Raw genomic sequence first — 20,273 nt, forward strand, 5'->3', positions numbered from 1 at the left:
CAGCGGTGAAGCAAGCAAATGCAATACTGGCTTTCATTTCAAGAGGTCTAGAATACAAGAGCAGGAATGTGATGCTGAGGGCTTATAAGGCACAGGTGAGGCCTCACCTTGAGTACTGTGAACAGTTTTAGGCTCCTCATCTTAGAAAAGATGTGCTGGCATTGGAGAGAGTCCAGAGGAGGTCCACAAGAATGATTCCAGGAACGAAAGAGTAATCATACAAGGAATGTTTGATGGCTCTGGGTCTGTACTCACTGGAATTTAGAAGGATGGGGGGGGATCTCATTGAAACCTTTCAAATGTTGAAAGGCTTAGACAGAGTAGATGTGGAAATGATGTTTCCCATGGTGGGAGAGTCTAGGACAAGAGAGTACAGCCTCAGGATAGAGAGTCCATTCAAAATGGAGATATGGAGAAATCTCAGTAGCCAGAGGGTGGTAAATTCGTGGCCACCTGCAGCTGTGGAGGCCAGGTCGTAGGGTGTATTTAAGGAAGAGATTGATAGGTTCTTGATTGAACATGGCATCAAAGGTTATGGGGAAAAGGCTAGGAAATAGGGTTGAGGAGGAGAAAAAAAAAGGATCAGCCATGATTGAATGGCAGAGCAGGCTCAATGGGCCAAATGGCAAAATTTCTGCTCCTATGTCTTATGGTAACACCGACACACACCCAAGTCCTCACGGTATATACCATATCCCTCACTCTAACACAGACACGCCTCCCCACCCCACCTCACACTCTAACACAGACACACACCCCATCCATCATTGATACTCTGGTATACCCCCACCCCTCACTGTCCATCTCTCCTTCTCACTCACTGGTGTACTTTGCAGCCAAGGTGAAGATGGCTCCTTCCTCTGCTGGCCTGCGATGATAGACCATCTCACCACCCAGCACCAGGTTATGGGTGATGCTCTGTAGGAAGTGTGCAACCAGGATGACTGGGTGATGGGAAGACAAAGAGTAAGATAACCACTGGTGTCCTGACTGTTCTCCCTTCCCTCACCAATCACCTCTCCCATTCTCAGTAACATAATGGGGACCCCAACAGATGCTGGATGCCCTATCCCAGGAGGTCTGTGCTGTGAGGGGGGTGGTGAGGGAGATCCACACTGTGGGAGGGGCAGTGAGAGTTGGACTCTTGTGAAAGGGACAGTAAGGGGGAATAAAGGGGACCTTTTCTGGTTGGCTGTCAGTGAATAATGGTGTTCCTCAGGGGTCATTATTGGGACCACTACTTTTCACAGTTTGTCAATGATTTGGATAATGGAATTGATGGCTTTGTGGTAAAGTTTGTGGATGACACGAAGATAGGTGGAGGGATAGATAGTGTTGATGAAGCAATATGTTTGCAGCAGGACTTAGACAAATTGGAAGAACGAGCAAAAAAGTGCAGATGGAATACAATGTAGGGAAATGTATGATAATGTATTTTGGTGAAAGGAACAATAGTGCAGACTATTATCTAAACGGGAAGAACGTTCAAACATCAGAGGGGCACAGGGATTTAGCAGTCCGTGTGCAAAGCTCCCAAAAGGTTAATTTACAGGTTGAGTCTGTGGTAAAGGCAGCAAATGCAATATTGGCAGTCATTTCAAGGGGAACAGAATATAAGAACAAGAAGACATTGCTGAGTCTTTATAAGACATTGTCAAGCCGCACTTGGGAGTATTGTCAACAGTTTAGGACCCCGTATCTCAGAAAGGATAAGTTGTCATTAGAGAAGGTCCGGAGGAGGTTCATGAGGATGATTTCAGGAATGAAGGGGTTAACATTTGAGGAGCTTTTTGCAGCTTTGGGCCTGTACTCACTGGAATTTAGAAGAATGTATGGGGATCTCATTGAAGCCTACCTAATTTTGGAAGTACTAGATAGGGTGGATGTTGAGAGGGTGTTTCCTATGGTGGAGGCATCCTGATCTAGAAGGCACAGTCTGAAAATTGAGGGATTACCCTTTAGAATGCAGGTGAAGAGGATTTTTTTTGCCAGAGAATGGTGAATCTGTGCAATGCTCTGCCATAGACTGCAGTGGAGACAAAGTCCACAGGTATATTTAAGGCAGAAGTTGATAGTTACCAATCGGTCAGGAGATCAAAGGATATGGCGGGAAGGCAGGTGTATGGAGTTGAGTGGGATCCAGGATCAGCTGTGATGGAATGGCAGAGCAGACTCAATGGGCAGAATGGCTTAAATATGCTCCTATGTCTTATGGTCTTATGGAGCACCACACTTTGGAAGGTGCATCGGGGAGGGCACTGAGGGAACTCCACTCCGTGGAGGGGTGTGTTGTGTTGAGGCAGCGAGGGATGGTGGTGAGTAAGCTCTCCACTGTGATGGGTCAGTGAGGGAGCTTGTACAGCAGTGGAGCTGTGAGCTCCCCAGTTGAATGTGAGTTAATCTATGTTTGCTGAGACATGTGGTGTGTAGGACCCCCTGTGCTGAGCAGCTTCTGCCCAACACTACCGGTACCCTCTCCCCATCTCCAAATTGCTGGAGAAGCAATCAGCACCTACTCACCAGATTCACTGATGATGTCAGGGTTGCCAAGGGTGATGGTGGCAGTGAAGGAGTCACCCCGATACTCCGTGTCAAACTGCCACGTCTGAAAGCGCTCCTGTTGGGTCTGGTTTTGGGGAGAAAGTTCATCACTGGATACTGTCCCATCCTTCCTTCCTCCCTCCCTCCAACACTTTTGTGCACACACATCCTTCAGCTCACCTGTCTATACTAGCCCTCCACTCCCTCCGTCTTTCCTCATGTAAGAGTTTCCAGGTGGCCCTCCCTTCACTTCTTCCCCCACACTATTCTCTCCAGCCCTACTGTATGCACACAAGGCGCTGCCTTCAGCCCCTCCCTGTGAGGGCGGATCCTATACCATTCTCAGGGAGGGGATTATCCCCCAAATCCCCACAGCCATCTCTGGGACCCTCTCATCCTGCTACTCTCCTCCACCAACAGAAACCTCCCCACTGCACCCAGACTATTCCACCCCTCCCTTCATTGTTTCATGATAGACCAGCCCTCTCTAAATATCTGCTCCCTCCAGTGTCCCAGGGTACAGAGCCAGAACTACACACGGACATTGCCTATATATTATGGTCTAACCAGGGTGGGACCTGGCTCAGTGTAACCCCCACTAGTCCAGCCCTGTCCTTCTGCAAGTGAGCCTAGTCTGGATTTACCTTTTCTACAGCCCCACTAACCTACTCCAGCAATGGTCGTGTTTGTAGATCATGGAGTTCATCTTCCCAACCAATGGGAGACCTCTTTCCTGCTCCTTCCAAAAGGCAGCTCCTCCTAATTCTGTGTCCAACCTCACCGGGCTGTCAGGCACCCAGGTTTACAGGGTGGATTTTATCTGGTCACTTGTGGGTCAGCATCACACTAAGCTTTCAGAAAGCTCTGTACCTGGTTCTGGATCCTGCTAGTTCCTTCTCTTCGATATACTCCTCTTGATTCCCACATCCTAGTCATGAATAGTCGCGGAGTAAATTGGTCATTCAGCACAGAAAGGCCCTTCAGCCCTATTATTCCATGTCAACCATGAGGCTCATCTAAACTCGATCCATTGCATGCTTTTGGCCCATATCCCTAACATGAATAGCCAGATCTGTCTTTTAAATGTTAATGTACCTGTTGTTGCAAGTGTAGTTATTGATATCAGCCACTTTCCCAAGCAGCTCTTTCCACATATTGACCATCCTTCGCCAGCAGTCCTTTTAAATCTCTGCCCTCTCACCTTAAACCTGTGCCCTCCAGTTCAATTCCCCAACTCTGGAAAAAAGAATGTGCTCATTTACCCTATCTATGACGCTTTTGATTTTATATAGCTCCATAAGATCACCCCTCAGTCTCCTGCACTCTTGTGAATAAAGCCCCAGCATGCCAAACCTCTCCATACCTCAGACCCTCGAGATCCAGCAATGTCCTCATAAATCTCTTCTGAGTACTTTCCAGCTTATTGGTACCGTTCCTACAGTAAGGCGACCAAAACTGGCTACAATATTCCAAATTCCTCCTCGCCAACGTGTGGGGAGTCAAAGATTAGGAACGTCAGGGTGGGCACCACTGAGAGAATGACTGCTTTCAAGCTCCTTCTCCTTCTGCTAACACTACTGAGGGTATTGCCCCTGCAAGCTCAGCCTCAGCCTTTTTCTGCCCAGTAACACACCTGGAAGGCAGCCTTGGCTCGGATCCGACTAGCCAACAAGGCGACACACTGAGCGTTCAAACTGCCTGTGCTGTCCACTTCTCCCAGGGCCTGTGGGAAGCTCTACAGTGGGGAACGAAGCAACAGGAAAAGTCAAGGTCAAAATGCTACCCTTCAAAATGTTCCCAGTCCCCACAGACCCCACTAATTCCTTTTCACTCCCAATAACCACAGTCCTAACGGACTTGACCCCTTGTCATTCACTCCTAGCAGACGCACTCAATGGACTCCACATCTTCTCATTCACTCCCACCATTTGCACTACAAACAGAACAAACCCCTTTCCATTCACTCCCACAATCCTCACCCCCTCACAACCTGCAACTTCCGCTCATCCACGTTCCCAATAGACTCCACCCCTTTCCATTCACTCCCACCATCCACACTGTTAATGGGACCTTACCTTTCACATTCACTCCCACCCAACCCCACCGCTTATGATTCACTTCCTCCATCCGCACTGAATGGACCCCACCCCTTCCTATTCACTCCCATTGTCACACCCCCAAAGTGACCCACCCCTTCCTATACACTCACATTGTCTACGTCACTAATAGATGACACCCCTTGCCATTCACTCACATCTAACCCCCAACGGATCCCAACCTTTCCATTCACTCCCACTGCCCACACTGTCAATGGGACCCCAACTCTTCCCATTCACTCCACCATCCACACTCCCAATTGGACTCCAACCTTCCCCATTCACTCACTGCCCACATTCCCAAAAGGACCTGCACCCTTCCCATTCACTCCCAATGGGACCACAACCTTTCTGACTCTCTACATTCCCAATGGGATCCCAACCCTTTCCTTTTGCTCCCACTGTCCACACTTGCAACAGACCCCACCCTTCACATTCACTCCCACCATCTGCACTTTAAGCAGCCTGCATCCCTTCCCACTCACTCAAACCATGTGCACTCCCAAAGTGATCCACTCACTCTCACTGTCTGCACTAACAAAATCTACCTCTTTCCATTCATTCACACCGTTTGCCCTCTGAACAGACCTCACTTCTTCACACGCACTCCATCTACCCACTGACCACTCTCTCACCATCTGCTCTTTCAACAGAACCCATCCCTTTCTATTCACTCCCACCATCCACGCTCCCTTGCAACCCAAGTCTTATCATTCACTTCCACCACCCACACTCCAAATGGGCTCCACCCCTTCCCAATCACTCCCACCAACATCACACCAGAGCCCACCCACTCCCATTCACTCCACCATCTGCACTTAACAGACTCCACCCATTCCCATTTTTTCTCTCTGACCATACTCCCAATGGGACCCACCCCTCCCTATTTACTCCCACAGTCAAATCCTCAATAATTCCCAACCCTTTCAATTCACTCCCACCATCCAGACTCCACTTCCTATTCATTCCTATCTTCTGCACTCAACTGACCCCATTCCTTCACATTCACTCCCACTGGACCCCACCTCTTCCATTTCTCTCCCACAGTCCACACTCAACAAACCCCACTCCTTCTCATTAATTTCCACCACCCACATTTCCAGTGGAACCTACCCCTTTGCATTCACTTCCACCGTCCACATCCCCAATAGGTGACTCCTTCCCAGTTACTCCCACCATCCATATTCCCAACAAGACTTCAACCCTTTCCATTTACTAGCATTGTCTACATCCCCAATGGACCTTCCCATTCACTCCCAACAGTGAGGATACGAACTGAGGGAAAGGGGGAAAACAGGCAGAGATTACTCTGACAAACCCACACATCACACACACTGTGGGCCCCATACATCCCAGATGGATTGTTACAACCAACTCTTTGTATTGTGGTCACCATCAATGAGAACTGGGAATAGTTGCAATACCTGTATATTACTAGAAGCGTAAAGTAGCTGTGGCGTGTTGTGCAGGCTGAGCCCTGTACCACCTGGCATTCCACAGGCTGACTGGGGTGCAAACAGTGGTGTGGTGTACAGGCTCTCTGCTGTACCAAACTGCTTTCCACAGATGACACTAGATGTGTGAATAGTGTGTAGGCTGTACCACACAGCTCCCTGTGACCACAGAGCTGAAGAACATGGGCACCTGCTGTAGGACACTGCTGAGAAGGCTTCTTCATCCTCTCACCTGTGGGTATGCCACGCTAGTGTCCCTCTGCAGGGACAGCTGCACTGGAGACCCCTACCTACTGCTGTCACTGGGCACTGAGAGGTTGGGGCCCAAGAAATCCCCACAGAACGGTGGATATGTGATGTAATTCCTGTGCTGTGAAGCAGCCTGCCAAGACATTGGTTTCAAGTGACATCAAATCAAATGAAATCATAGACACCCACGTCTTGTAAGTAAAATAACCCAGTGACTAAAACTGGAAGATTGAAGGACAGGTGAGTGGTTAGGCTCCCATTGAGAATGAGGGGATTCATGGAAACTTGGAATCCCAAGGGGCCTCAACTGGGGAGAGGCCCAAGCAGAGGGGTGGGGGGGGGGAGAGGGGTGGGGGGGGGAGAGGGGTGGGGGGAGAGGGGTGGGGGGAGAGGGGTGGGGGGAGAGGGGTGGGGGGAGACAGTAAGCATGACAAAGAGAGGGAGACAGGGATAACAAGAGGAAGAACAAAGAGAGCAAGTAGAGATGGAATAAGGCAGAGAAAGGAAGAGAGAGAAAGAGAGGGAAAAGTGAGTGTGACAAAGAAATGGTGTGAGAGAGAGCAGAGTAAGAGCAGGAAAAACTAAGAGGGAGAAAGCATAGGCAGTCAGAATCTTTTTCTCCGGGATAGAAATGTTCAATGCTAGAGGGCATAACTTCAGGGTAAGAGGGGGAAAGTTTGGGAGATGTGTGGTGGTTTTTCTACATAGGGCAGAGGTTTCCAACTAGGGATCCATGGAGCCCCTCAGTTAATAGTAGCGGTCCATGGCATTAAAAAAGGTTGAGAACCCCTGACATAGAGTCAAGGGGATGCTTGGAATGTGTCGCCAGGTGTGGAGGTAGAAGCAGATACAAAAGAAGCTCTAAAGAAGTTTGTAGGCAGACATTGAATATGGAGGGACATGGATCACCTAGAGGCAGAAGGAGTTAATTTAATACAGCATTATTGGAGCAACTTATTTAGCCAGAGAGTGGTGAATCTGTGGAATTTTGCCACAGGCGGCTATGGAGGCCACGCCATTCGACAGAGATTGATAGGTTCTTGATTATTCAGGGTGAGAAATGTTATGGGGAGAAGGAGAATAGCTTTCGGGGGAAATGGATCAACCATGATGAAATAGCAGTGCAGACTCGATGAGCAGAATGGCCTAATTCTGCTCTTATGTCTTATAGTCTTAAATGACCTGAACAGGGAGATGGCTCACTCTGTGACCCATAGTGCTGACCAGTGCAATGAGAAAATGAGCTGGGAGGCGCATACACACAGTCACATGCCACAGACAGTACCCACCTCATTAGAGTCCGCCTGTTGATCTCCTGAGTACATTGCCTTGAAATGGTAATGCGGTGACATTGAGCTCAGGTGGATTGTATGTGCAGCCTGTGGAAAGGGAGATCAAGAGTGAGAAGTTCAAAATAGGCAAGTGTTACTAGATCTAACATCCCCCAGGACAAAGAGATGGGAAGGTATAGAGGGAGCTTCACTCTGTGTCTGACCCGTATACTGGGAGTGTGCAATGGGACAGTGTAGAGGAAGTTTCACTCTGTGTCTGGCCCCTGTCCTGGGTGTGTGTGATGGGACAGTGTAGAGGGAGTTTCACTGTGTCTAACCCATGTCTTGGGAGTGTGTGATGGGACAGTGTAGAAGGAGCTTCACTCTGTGTCTGTGTCTGGACTGGGGTTACAGTTTGAGTAGGTTTTTCATTATACTGACCTGGAAGTGGCTGCTGAGATGTTTGTTGATGATGAGTTTCACACCTTCGAGTTGCTGAGGGAAAACATCTGCAGAGACAGAAGTTAATTTGAAAACTGCACACCCTAAGTCATATCCCCTCTCCCATCAACAGGGTGACCACCTCCTGTCCTTTGCCACTAGGACTGTCCCTCCCACTGGGATGGGTAACTAACTGTTTCCTTGGCACACATCTGAGGAATTCTGACACTGAGACAAATGGTCAAGCAGAGCAGGAAATGTTTTTCTATAGTAGGATTGAGGAAAAGGCAATTTATAAGAACAAGAAGACAGCTTAGGAAAGGCAAATCCACTTGAGGACAAATGAGAGAATTTCCACCTGAAGCCACAGGAAGTGGGTGAGGGACTAAACAAGCACATTACAACAGCATTAAGAAAGCAAAGGGATATAAGTGATGGTGAGATCGAGAGCATGTTTTTATTAGGTTTTATTAGGAAGCAGGAGGTGTTGGGTATCGAAGAACATTAAGTCCCATGGACCTGACAGGATCTATACCCTGGATTCTGCAGGAACCAATGGAGGAGACTGCGGAACTTTGGCAGAGATTTTTGTACCCTCTGTAATCACAGGTGAGGTCCTAGATGGTGGAATAAGGACAAACAGGAAATTATGACCCTGTGAGCCTTATTTCAGTGGTAGGAAAGTAGTAGAGAAGTTTCTCAAAGATTGGATCTATTCACATATGGTAAAATAGTATTAGGTAGCCATCGATCCCAGGGGATCATGGTTTTGCACCTCTGGTGGACTGTGTCCTCTCCAGAGCGCAAGCCTGGGTGTGAAGATTTGAAGAATCGGCTGTTGCCCATGCAGTGGCCTTCCCCCTCTCCATGACACTGATGTAGTTCAAGGGAAGGGCATGCATGGTTACTTCTTGGTCCCAGTGTCATTGCAGAGGTTGCCAGAGTGAAGTTGTAAACACCATCAAACTGCCTTAGGGACGCCGACTCCAGACTTCTTCCTCAGAATTTACTTCTGAAGCCTTTCCCATGGGTGGGTATAGCTGCAAGGCAGCGGAAGTTTAAAACCAGTGTTTTCCTTCTTCTAGGCGGGCTGCCATATAAGGCTGATGAGCTTCACCTGCCCAAACATATGGAAAATATGGGACAGTCTGCATTTTACAGGGGAAGTTGTGTCTTCAATTTGATTGAGCTTTTTGAGGTGAGGAGGATGATCGATGGGGGATAGGGCATTGGAAGTTGTCTCAAGGATTTCCCCAAGATATTTGATAAGGTGTTTCATACTCCAGAAGATAGTCACGTGGGAATTACGGTAACCCGAAAGACTGGATCAAAAGTTGATTTGACCATAGAAAGCATCAGTAGTGGTGGATAACTGTTGATCTATGACCATTGCTATTAATTCTGACATGTGCAATTTGTTATTTCTATTAAGGATTTGATTAAGGTTGTCTGTATGGAAAATACACAGATGACGTGGAAAATGTTGTGTTGTGAATAGTGAGAAAGGCCATCAAAGAATACAACAGAATAGAGTTCATTTGGGAATGTGAGCAGAGAAATGGCAGATGGAGTTTAATCCTGATAAGCGTGAGATCAAATGATATAAAAAAAGTATAAAGCAGGAGCACTGATGTACAGAGGGAGCTTGAGTTACAAGTGTAAGTTTCACCAAAAACAGGAACAAAAGTGGATATGGTAGCAACCTTCGTTGTAATGAGTGTAGTTCTGATCACGCTACAGGAAGGATGTGGAGGCATTTAAATCAAGCACCAGGAGAGGTTCACCAAGATGTTGCTTGGATTAGATACTATGAGTAGTAAATAGAATTGTGAGAGGCACAGATAGTGTAGATGGTTGGAGCCCAGGGTGGAAATGTTAAATGCTAGAAGGCATTTAAGGTGAGGCAGGAAAGTTTGAAGACTTACCAGACAAGATTTTTGTATACACAGGTAATGAAGGATATGTGGAACACACTGCTAAGGAAGGTGGTGGAGACAGTTGATTGTGATGTTTAAGTAGTAAGACAGACATATGATCAGGCAGGAAATGGAAGCGTACAAGCAGATGGGACCAGTTAGATTGGCATCGTGATCAGCGCATATACCATGGGCTAAAGGGCCTGTTCCTGCGCTGTACTGTTGAATCTGTCAATCAAATGGTGACAGATGATGGAATAGATATGGAACTTCTTCAGATACATAAAGTGTAAAAGAAGTGGAAGTGGATATCAGACCATTGGAAAATGCTACTGGATAGACAGTAATGGGGGAAACAACAAAATGGCAGACAAACTGAACAATATTTTGCATAAGTCTTCACTGTGGAATATACTTGCAGTATGGTGGAAGTTCCAGGTGTCAGGGGGCATGAAGTGTGTGAAGTTACAATAACTAGACAGAAGGTTTAGGTGCTAAGGGAGTTAGGTGTTAAGTTATAGGACAGGACCTCCAGGGTTGTGATTTCAGGATTGCTACCTGTTCCATGTGCTATTGAGGCCAGAAATAGGAAGAGTTTAGACAGTATAACGAAGGAGTTGGTGTAGGAAGGATGGCGTCAGGTTTTTGGGTCATTTGGCTCTCTTCCAGAGAAAGTGGAACCTGTACAGAAGAGACAGCTTGCAACTGAACTGGAAGGGTACTAATAGCTTCGCCAGAAGGTTTGCTCCTGCTGCATGGATGAGTGAGGGTTAAACTAGAGTTGCAGGGGGATGGGAGCCAGAGTGCCAGAACAGAGAGTGGAGTAGTTGTGGAGACAGATGTTAAGGCCTCAAAGTCAGGAATCAAAAGGTTGAGCATGGTGGGACTAATGTTCTGAGCTGTATATATTTCAATACAAGTAGTATTGCAGGAAAGGCAGATGAACTCAGCGCATGGATTAACACATGGAATTATGATACTGTAGCCATTATTGCATCTTGGTTGCAAGAGGGGTAGGAATGGCTGTTCAGTATTCCAGGGTTCCATTGTTTTAGATGTGACAGGGAGGGATTAAAGGGGGAGAGGTAGCATTACTAGTCAGGGTAAATGTTACAACAGTGCTCAGTCAGGACAGACAGAAGAACTTATCCAGTAAGGCTTTACGGGTGAAAATGAGGAATAAGAAAGGTACAACCACATTAATTGGGTTATATCATAGACCACCCAACAGTCCCCGTGATTTGGAGGAACTAATTTGTAGGCAGATTGCAGACTGTTGCTAAAAACATAAGGTTATTATAGTAGGTGATTTTAAGTTTCCTATATTGACTGGGAATCCCATACTATAAAAGGAATAGATGTGATAGAGTTTCTCAAATATGTTCAGGAAAATTTCTTTAATTAGTATGCAGAAAGCCCAAGGAAAGAGTGCACCAACTTAAACTACTGTTAGGAAGTGAGACAGGGCAGGTGACAAAAAATTGTTTTGGGGAATATTTTGCAACTGGTGATCATTATTCCATTAGTTTTGAAGTAAATATAGAAAAGGAGAAGTTTGGTATGCAAGTTGAGATTTCAAATTCGAGAAAAGCTAATTTTGAAATATCAGAAAGGATCTGGCAAGTGTGGATTGTGACAGGTTGCTTTCTGGCAAAGGTATACTTGGTAAGTGGGAGGCTTTCAAAAATAAAACTTTGAGAGTACAGCACTTTTATGTGCCTGTCAGAAAACAAGGCAAAAATAAAGGGTTTAGGGAACCCTGGTTTTCATGAGAATTTGAGGACTTGGTTAAAAAAGGTGTGTAGCATATATAGGCAAGTAGGAACAAATGGGGTACTCATGGAGTAAAGGAAATGCAAAAGAACACTTAAAGTACTCACAAGGGTTAAAAGAAGGCAAGAGGTTGCCCTAGCAGATAAGTTGAAGGAGAAACCTTAAGGGATTTAAATGATTACAAAGGATAAAATCGGTCCTCTGGAAGATCAGAATGGTAATCTATGTGTGGTGCCAGAAAAGATGCGGGAGATTTTAAATGAATTTTTTTGCATCTATATTTATTCAGGAGATGGACACAGAGTCTATGCCAGCAGGCAAAATGGCATCAACTTTATGGTCCCTATACAGTTTACAGGGGACGTGTTTGCTGTCTTCTGACAAATTAGAGTGGATACATCCCCAAAGGCCTGACAAGGTGTTCCCTTGGACCCTGTGTGAGGTAAGTGCAGAAGTTGCAAGGGTCCCAGCAGAGACATTTAATTCCTTCTTGGCGACAGTTAGATAAGTTAGATATGGCCCTTGTGGCTAAAGGGATCAGGGGGTATGCAGAGAAAGCAGGTACAGGGTTCTGAGTTGGATGATCAGCCATGATCATACTGAATGGTGGTACAGGCTTGAAGGGCCGAATGGCCTACTCCTGCACCTATTTTCTATGTTTCTATGTTTCTACATGTTTGGCACAACTTTGTGAGCCGAAGAGCCTGTATTGTGCTGTAGGTTTTCTATGTTTCTATGACAGGTGACATATCAGAGGATTGTAGGATAGCTAATGTTTCTCCACTGTTTAAGAAAGGCTCTGAAAATAAACTAAGAAATTATAGACCAATGAGCCTGACACCAGTAGTGAGAAAGTTACTGAAAGGTATTCTCTGGGACTAGGTATATGGGTATTTGGATATAAAGGGAATGGCAATGGGGATTGTAATTAAAATGGTTGACCATCAGGAAATCCTATTTTTTCCAGATGGAGCGGAGGTAACTTGACAAAGCAGTTACCCAATCTATACTGGGTTTCACCAATGTAGAGGAGGTGCATCAAAAGCACTGGATACAGTAGACAGCCCGAGAGATTCACAGGAGAAGTGTTGTCTCATCTGGAAGAACTGTTTGGGGCTATGAATAGTGGTGAGGGAGGAGGTGAATGGACAGGTGCAGCACTTCTGCTGCTTGCAGTAATATGTGCCAAGAGGGAAATTACACATTATTACACCCTACATTAAAAATGTGCCACTTCTAACCTTAAAAGCATGTCTCCTGGTGTCTCACATCTTTACCCTGACTGGCTATGCTTCATAATTTTATGAACCTCTAGTAGGCTCCTTTCTGGAACGGACACTCTAGGGAGAACAACCCAAGTTAGTCCAATCTTTCCTTATAGCTAATACACTATAATCCCGGGAGCATACTGGTGAACTTCTGCTGTAGACTCTCCACATAATGGGGTGAACAGAATAGTAGACAGCACTCTCTCTACACTGACAACTGTATGGCCAGGCAGAGTCAAACATCAGAGACAGTGGATGTCATTTACTTGGATTTTCAGAAGGCATTTTTAATCTCTCCCTCTTCCAGTGTAGAGTTTTTTGGATCGGGACAAGAAGGATGGCGTGAGAGCTAAACTCTGAAGGAAGGCAGTTTTTTTAAAAAACTTCCGAGTACAAGAAGGGCAAAACTGCGCAGGCGCGTGACGTAGACAGGACAGCACAGAGAGTTTAAAAAGGAAGGGGACTTCCAACAGTTGTTTTTTGGATCGAGTCAAGAAAGGTGGCGTGAGAGCTAAATTCTGAAGAAAGGCAAGTTTCTTTAAAAACTTCAAGTACAAGAAGGGCGCGACTGCGCAGGCGGAGAATTTAAAAAGACCACCCTATACAGCGGGCAGCAGAGTGAGTGGCAGCAAAGTGTAGGGCTTTGGCGGTAAAGGGAAGAGGCGAGAGCGAGCACCAACTCTTTCCCCCCCCCCCCCTTGGTGAATCGGCCTGGACAGATGGAGGAACAGCAGGGCTCACATAGCTAATGGTTTAGAAAGTTCATGTGTTTGGCAAGGTAAGTGGGTGAGTAAACTTATTTTTCTTTGTTTCATTCCTGTAGAATTACCGTAGGTATCATGTCTGCAGGATTAGTGCTTTGTTCAGGGTGTCAGATGTGGGAATCCTGGGAGACCTCCAGTCTCCCTGATGGCCACATCTGCACCAGGTGCACCGAGATGCAGCTCCTCAGAGACCATGTTAGGGAACTGGAGCTGCAACTTGATGACCTACTGCTTATTAGGTAAATTGAAGAGGTGATAGACCGGAGCTACAGGGAGGTAGTCAATCCTAAGCTACAGGGGTCAGAAAACTGGGTGACTGTCAGGAGAGGGAAGGGAAATGCCCAGGGGACAAAAAAGTATCGTTTTGGATGCTTTTGAGGGGGATGACCTGACAGGGGATGGCCATGGTGAACAGGTCTCTGACACTGAGCCTGGCGCTGTTGTGCAGGAGGGAAAGAGGGAGAAGAGGAATGCAGTAGTCATAGGGGATTCCATAGTCAGGGGAACAGACAGGAGATTCTATGAGCCTGGTAGAGATACCCGCATGGTGTGTTGCCTCCCAGGTGCCAGGGTACAGGATGTCACGGATCGGGTTCAGAATATTCTGAAGGGAGAGGGCAAGCAGCCAGCTGTCTTGGTACATGTTGGTACCAATGACATAGAGAGGAAAGGGAGGAGGTCCTGAAGAGAGATTTCCGGGAGTTAGGAAGGGAGCTGAGAAGCAGGACCTCCAGGGTAGTAATCTCAGGATTGCTACCTGTGCCACGTGCTAGTAAGGGCAAGAATAGTAGGATCAGGCATATGAATGCATGGCTGAGAGACTGGTGCAGGGGCAGGGCTTCAGATTCTTGGATCATTGGGATCTCTTCTGGGGGAAGTATGACCTGTTCAAAGAGGACGGGTTACACCTGAACCTGAAGGGGACCAATATCCTGGTGGGAAGGTTTAATAGAGCTGTTAGGGAGGGTTTAAACTAGGGTTAGGCAGGGGGATGGGAACTGGAATGATAGAGTGGAGGAGGGGGAAAACAGAAATAAATCTTAAGATAGTGAGCAGTAAAGATGTCAGGGAGGACAGGCAGGTGATGGGGCAAATTTGCAGCCATTGGGATGAGTTGCAGTGCAATCAAAGCAAAAAGTATCAAGTACTGGACTTCACAAACACGAGGAAATCGGCAGATGCTGGAAATTCAAGCAACACACACAAAATGCTGGTGGAATGTAACAGGACAGGCAGCATCTATAGGAAGAAGCATAGTCGACGTTTTGGGCTGAGACCCTTTGTCAGGACTAACTGAAAGAAAAGATAGTAAGAGATTTGAAAGTAGGAGGGGGAGGGGGAAATCTGAAATGATATGAGAAGACAGGTGAAGGAAGGGTGAAGCTAAGAGCTGGAAAGGTGATTGGCAAAAGGGATACACAGCTGGAGAAGGGAAAGGATCACGGGACGGGAGGCCTAGGGAGAAAGAAAGGGGGAGGGGAGCACCAGAGGGAGATGGAGAACAGGCAAAGAGTGATTGTGAGAGGGGCAGAGAGAGAAAAAAAAGGGGGAATAAATAAATAAGGGATGGGGTAAGAAGGGGAGGAGGGGCATCAACGGAAGCTAGAGAAATCAATGCTCATGCCATCAGGTTGGAGGCTACCCAGACGGAATATAAAGTGTTGTTTCTGTTGAACCCATGTGCCCACCACCCCACTCGGGATAGGGTTCCCCTTGTCCTCACCTACCACCCCAACAGCCTCCGGGCCAAACATATAATTCTCCGTAACTTCCGCCACCTCCAATGGGATCCCACTACCACGCACATCTTTCCCTCCCCCCTCTTTCTGCTTTCCGCAGGGATCGCTCCCTATGCAACTCCCTTGTCCATTTGTCCCCCCATCCCTTCCCACCGATCTCCCTCCTGGCACTTATCTTTGTAAGCGGAAAAAGTGCTGCACCTTCCCGTACACTTCCTCCCTCACCACCATTCAGCGCCCCAGACAGCCCTTCCAGGTGAGGCAACACTTCACCTGAGAGTCAGATGGTGTGGTAAACTGCATCCGGTGCGGCCTTTTATATATTGGTGAGACCTGACGCAGACAGAGAAACTGCTTTGCTGAACACCTACGCTGTCCGCCAGAGAAAGCAGGATCTCCCAATGGCCACAAATTTTAATTCCACGTCCCATTCCCATTCTGATATGTCTATCCATGGCCTCCTCTACTATCAAGACTCAGGTTGGAGGAACAACACCTTATATTCCGTCTGGGTAGCCTCCAACCTGATGGCATGAACATTGATTTCTCTAACTTCCGTTAATGCCCCTCCTCCCCTTCTTACCCCATCCCTTATTTATTTATTTATCCCCCACTATTTTTTCCCCTCTCTGCCCCTCTCACAATCACTGTTTGCCTGTTCTCCATCTCCCTCTGGTGCTCCCCTCCCTCTTTCTTTCTCCCTAGGCCTCCCGTCCCATGATCCTTTCCCTTCTCCAGCTCTGCATCCCTTTTGCCAATCACCTTTCCAGCTCTTAGCTTCACCCTTCCTTCACCTGTCTTCTCATATCATTTCAGATTTCCCCCTCCCCCTCCTACTTTCAAATCTCTTGCTATCTTTTCTTTCAGTTTGTCCTGATGAAGGGTCTTGGTCCGAAACGTCAACTGTGCTTCTTCCTGTACATGCTGCGTGAAATACTGGATTTAAGGTGTTATACTTAAATGCACGCAGCTTAAGGAATAAAGTGGATGATCTTGTCGTACAGCTACAGATTGGCAGGTATGATATTGTGACCATCACTGAGATGTGGCTAAAGGATGCATGTCTCTGGGAGCTGAACATCCAAGGATACACGGTGTGTCGGAAGGATAGGCAGTTAGGCAGAGGGGGTGGCATGGCTTTATTGTTAAGAAATGATATTAAATCATTAGAAAGAGGTGACATAAAGGTGTTGGAAGGTGCAAAATCTTTATGGGTTGAGCTAAGAAATCCCAGGTGTAAAAGGACCCTGATGGCAGTACAGGCTTCCTAACAGCTGCAGTGATGTGGACTACAAATTACAACAGGAAATAGAAAAGGTTTGCCACAGGAGCAGTGTTATGATAATTGTGGGAGATTTTAACAGGCGAATGGATTGGGAAAATCAGGTCAGCACTGGATCTCAAGAAAGAGAATTTGTAGAATGTCTATGAGATGGCTTTTTAGAACAGCTTGTTGTTGAGCCCACTAGGGGATCAGCTGTACTGGATTGGGTATTGTGTAATGAACCAGAGGTGATTAGAGAGATTGAGGAGAAGGAACCCTTAGGAGGCAGTGATCATAACATGATTAGAGTTCACTGCGCCGAAATCCGATGTGTCGGTATTTCTGTGGAGTAAAGGAAATTACAGTGGCACGAGGGAGGAACTGGCCAGAGTTGACCGGAAAGGGACACTAGCAGGAAGGACAGCAGAGCAGCAGTGGCTGGAGTTTATGTGAGAAGTGAGGAAGGTGCAAGACAGATGTATTCCAAAAAAGAAGAAATTTTTGAATGGAAAAAGGATGCAACCGTGGCTGACAAGAGAAGTCAAAGCCAAAGTAAAAGCAAAGGAGAGGGCATACAAGGAAGCAAAAATTAGTGGGAAGACAGAGGATTCTGAAGTTTTTAAAAGCTTACAAAAAGAAACTGAGAAGGTCATTAAGAGGGAAAAGATTAACTATGAAAGGAAGCTAGCAATTAATATCAAAGAGAATACTAAAAGCTTTTTCAAGTATATAAAGAGTAAAAGAGATAGGGGAGAGTAGATATAGGACTGATAGAAAATGATGCTGGAGAAATTGTAATGGGAGATAAGGAGATGACAGAGGAACTGAATGAGTATTTTGCATCAGTCTTCACTGAGGAAGACATCAGCAGTATGTCGGACAGTCAAGAGTGTCAGGGATGAGATACGTGTGCAGTCACAATTACAACAGAGAAAGTACTCAGGAAGCTGAATAGTCTAAGGGTAGATAAATCTCCCGGACCAGATGGAATGCATCCTCGTGTTCTGAAGGAAGTAGCTGTGGAGATTGCGGAGGCATTAGAAATGATCTTTCAAAAGCCAATATATCCTGGCATGGTTCCGGAGGACTGGAAGATTGCAAATGTCACTCCGCTATTTAAGAAGGGGGCAAGGAAACAAAAAGAAAATTATAGACCTGTTAGCTTGACATCGGTGGTTGGGAAGTTGTTGGAGTCGATTGTCAAAGATGAGGTTACGGAGTACCTGGAGGCATATGACAAGATAGGCAGAACTCAGCATGGTTTCCTTAAAGGAAAATCCTGCCTGACAAACCTTTTGCAATTTTTTCAGGGAATTACAAGTAAGCTAGACAAGGGAGATGCAGTGGATGCTGTGTATTTGAATTTTCAGAAGGCCTTTGACAAAGTGCCGCACATGAGGCTGCTAAACAAGATAAGAGCCCATGGAATTACGGGGAAGTTACATATGTGGATAGAGCGTTGGTTGATTGGCAGGAAACAGAGAGTGAGAATAAAGGGATCCCATTCTGGTTGGCTGCTACCAGTGGTGTTCCACAGGGGTCTGCGTTGGGGCTGCTTCTTTTTACGTTGTACATCAACCATTTGGATTATGGAATAGACAGCTTTGTGGCTAAGTTTGCTGATGATACAAAGATAGGTGGAGGGGCCAGTAGTGCTGAGGAACCAGAGAGTCTGCAGAGAGACTTGGATAGATTGGGAGAATGGGCAAATAAGTGGCACATGAAATACAATATTTGAAAGTGTATGGTACAGGCAGACTATTATTTAAATGGGGAGAGAATTCAAAATTCTGAGATGCAACGGGACTTGGGAGTCCTCGTGCAGGATACCTTTAAAGTTAACCTCCAGGTTGAGTCGGTGGTGAAGAAGGCGAATGCAATGTTGGCATTCATTTCTAGAGGAATAGAGTGTAGGAGCAGGGATATGATGTTGATGCTCTATAAGGCACTGGTAGGACCTCACTTGGAGTACTGTGTGCAGTTTTGGGCTCCTTATTTAAGAAAGGATATGCTGACGTCAGAGAGGGTTCAGAGAAGATTCACTAGAATGATTCCGGGAATGAGAGGGTTAACATATGAAGAACGTTTGACCGCTCTTGGACTGTACTCCTTGGAGTTTAGAAGAATGAGGGGGGACCTCATAGAAACAGTTCAAATGTTGAACGGCATGGACAGAGTGGATGTGGCAAAGTTGTTTCCCATGGTTGGGGAGTCTAGTACGAGAGGGCATGACTTAAGGATTGAAGGGCGCCCATTCAGAACAGAGATGCGAAGATATTTTTTTTAGCCAGAGGGTGGTGAATCTGTGGAATTTGTTGTCACGAGCGGCAGTGAAGGTCAAGTCATTGGGCGTATTTAAGGCAGAGATTGATAGGTATCTGAGCAACCAGAGCATCAAAGGTTATAGTGAGAAGGCGGAGGAGTGCGACTAAATGGGAGAATGGATCAGCTCATGATAAAATGGTGGAGCAGACTAGATGGGCCAAATGGCCGACTTCTGCTCCTTTGTCTTATGGCTCTCTTGCTTCAAAACATTCACCATTGTCCCTGTATCTAAAAAGACCAAGGTAGCATATCTGAACAACTGGCGACCTGTTGCACTCACCTCAATAATAAGCAAATGCTTTGAGAGGCTGGTCAAGGACTACATTTTCAGCATGCTACCACCCACATTGGACCCCTACAATTTGCCTACCAACACAACTAATTGACAGATGACACAATAGCCATAGCTCTACTCACCATCCTTACATAACTGGAGAAGGATGCTTATGTGAGAATGCTGTTCTTGGTCTACAGTTCAGCATTCAACACCATAATTCTCTCCAAGCTTGACAAGAAGCTCAGAGACCTTGGCCTTCACCCTGCCTCGTGCAGCTGGATCTCAGGTTTCCTCCGCTCTGCCCCTCTAACCCTCAACACAGGTGCCCCTCCTTTAGTCTCTGTATACCCATGACTGTGTCGCTACCCACAGCTGCAATCTGCTAATTAAAATTGCTGATGATACTACATTGATTGGCCTAATCTCAAATAATAATAAGGCAGCCTACAGAGAAGAAGTCATCACTCTGACACAGTGGTGTCAAGAAAACAACCTCTCCCACAATGTTGCAAAAATAAAGGAGCTAGCTGTGGACTACAGGAGGAATGGAGACAGACCAACCCCTATTAACATCAATGGATTTGGGGTTGAGAGGGTGAACAACCTTTAAATTCTTCAGCATACACTTCACCAAGGATCTCATGTGGTCTGTACATACCAGCTGTGTGGTGAAAAAAAGCACAACAGTGCCTCTTTCACTTCAGACAGTTGATGAAGTTTAGTATGGGTCCCCAAATCCTAAGAACTTTCTGCAGGGTCACAATTGAGAGCATCCTGACTGGCTGCATCACTGCCTGGTATGGGAACTGTACTTCCTTCAATCGCAGGACTCTGCAGAGCATGGTGCAAATAGGCCACTCTGTAGATATGAACTTCCCACTATTTCAGGACATTT

The 20,273-nt window shown here is 46.4% G+C and overlaps 1 protein-coding gene across 14 annotated transcripts in view; it reads right to left on the minus strand.

Annotated features, from left to right (window-relative positions):
- LOC140717437 (mitochondrial import receptor subunit TOM40B-like) overlaps nucleotides 1-20,273 on the minus strand; it is an 88,638-nt gene that overhangs the window by 44,694 nt on the left and 23,671 nt on the right. For 12 of the 14 annotated variants that reach the window (XR_012096545.1, XM_073031035.1, XM_073031027.1 and 9 more), the window contains exons 2-6: nucleotides 8,053-8,120; nucleotides 7,630-7,719; nucleotides 4,175-4,276; nucleotides 2,521-2,626; nucleotides 822-944 (exon numbers count right to left, since the gene is read on the minus strand). Coding sequence is in view for 13 of the 14 variants with exons in the window: in XM_073031035.1 (XP_072887136.1) it covers nucleotides 822-944; nucleotides 2,521-2,626; nucleotides 4,175-4,276; nucleotides 7,630-7,719; nucleotides 8,053-8,120 (489 nt within the window). In the remaining variant the exon portion in view is untranslated. The remainder of the gene's footprint in view (nucleotides 1-821; nucleotides 945-2,520; nucleotides 2,627-4,174; nucleotides 4,277-7,629; nucleotides 7,720-8,052; nucleotides 8,121-20,273) is intronic. The other 2 variants (XM_073031025.1, XM_073031028.1) reach the window with 1 other exon arrangement.

This window comes from Hemitrygon akajei, chromosome 27 (genome assembly GCF_048418815.1).
Source record: "Hemitrygon akajei chromosome 27, sHemAka1.3, whole genome shotgun sequence".
Classification (NCBI taxonomy): domain Eukaryota; kingdom Metazoa; phylum Chordata; class Chondrichthyes; order Myliobatiformes; family Dasyatidae; genus Hemitrygon; species Hemitrygon akajei.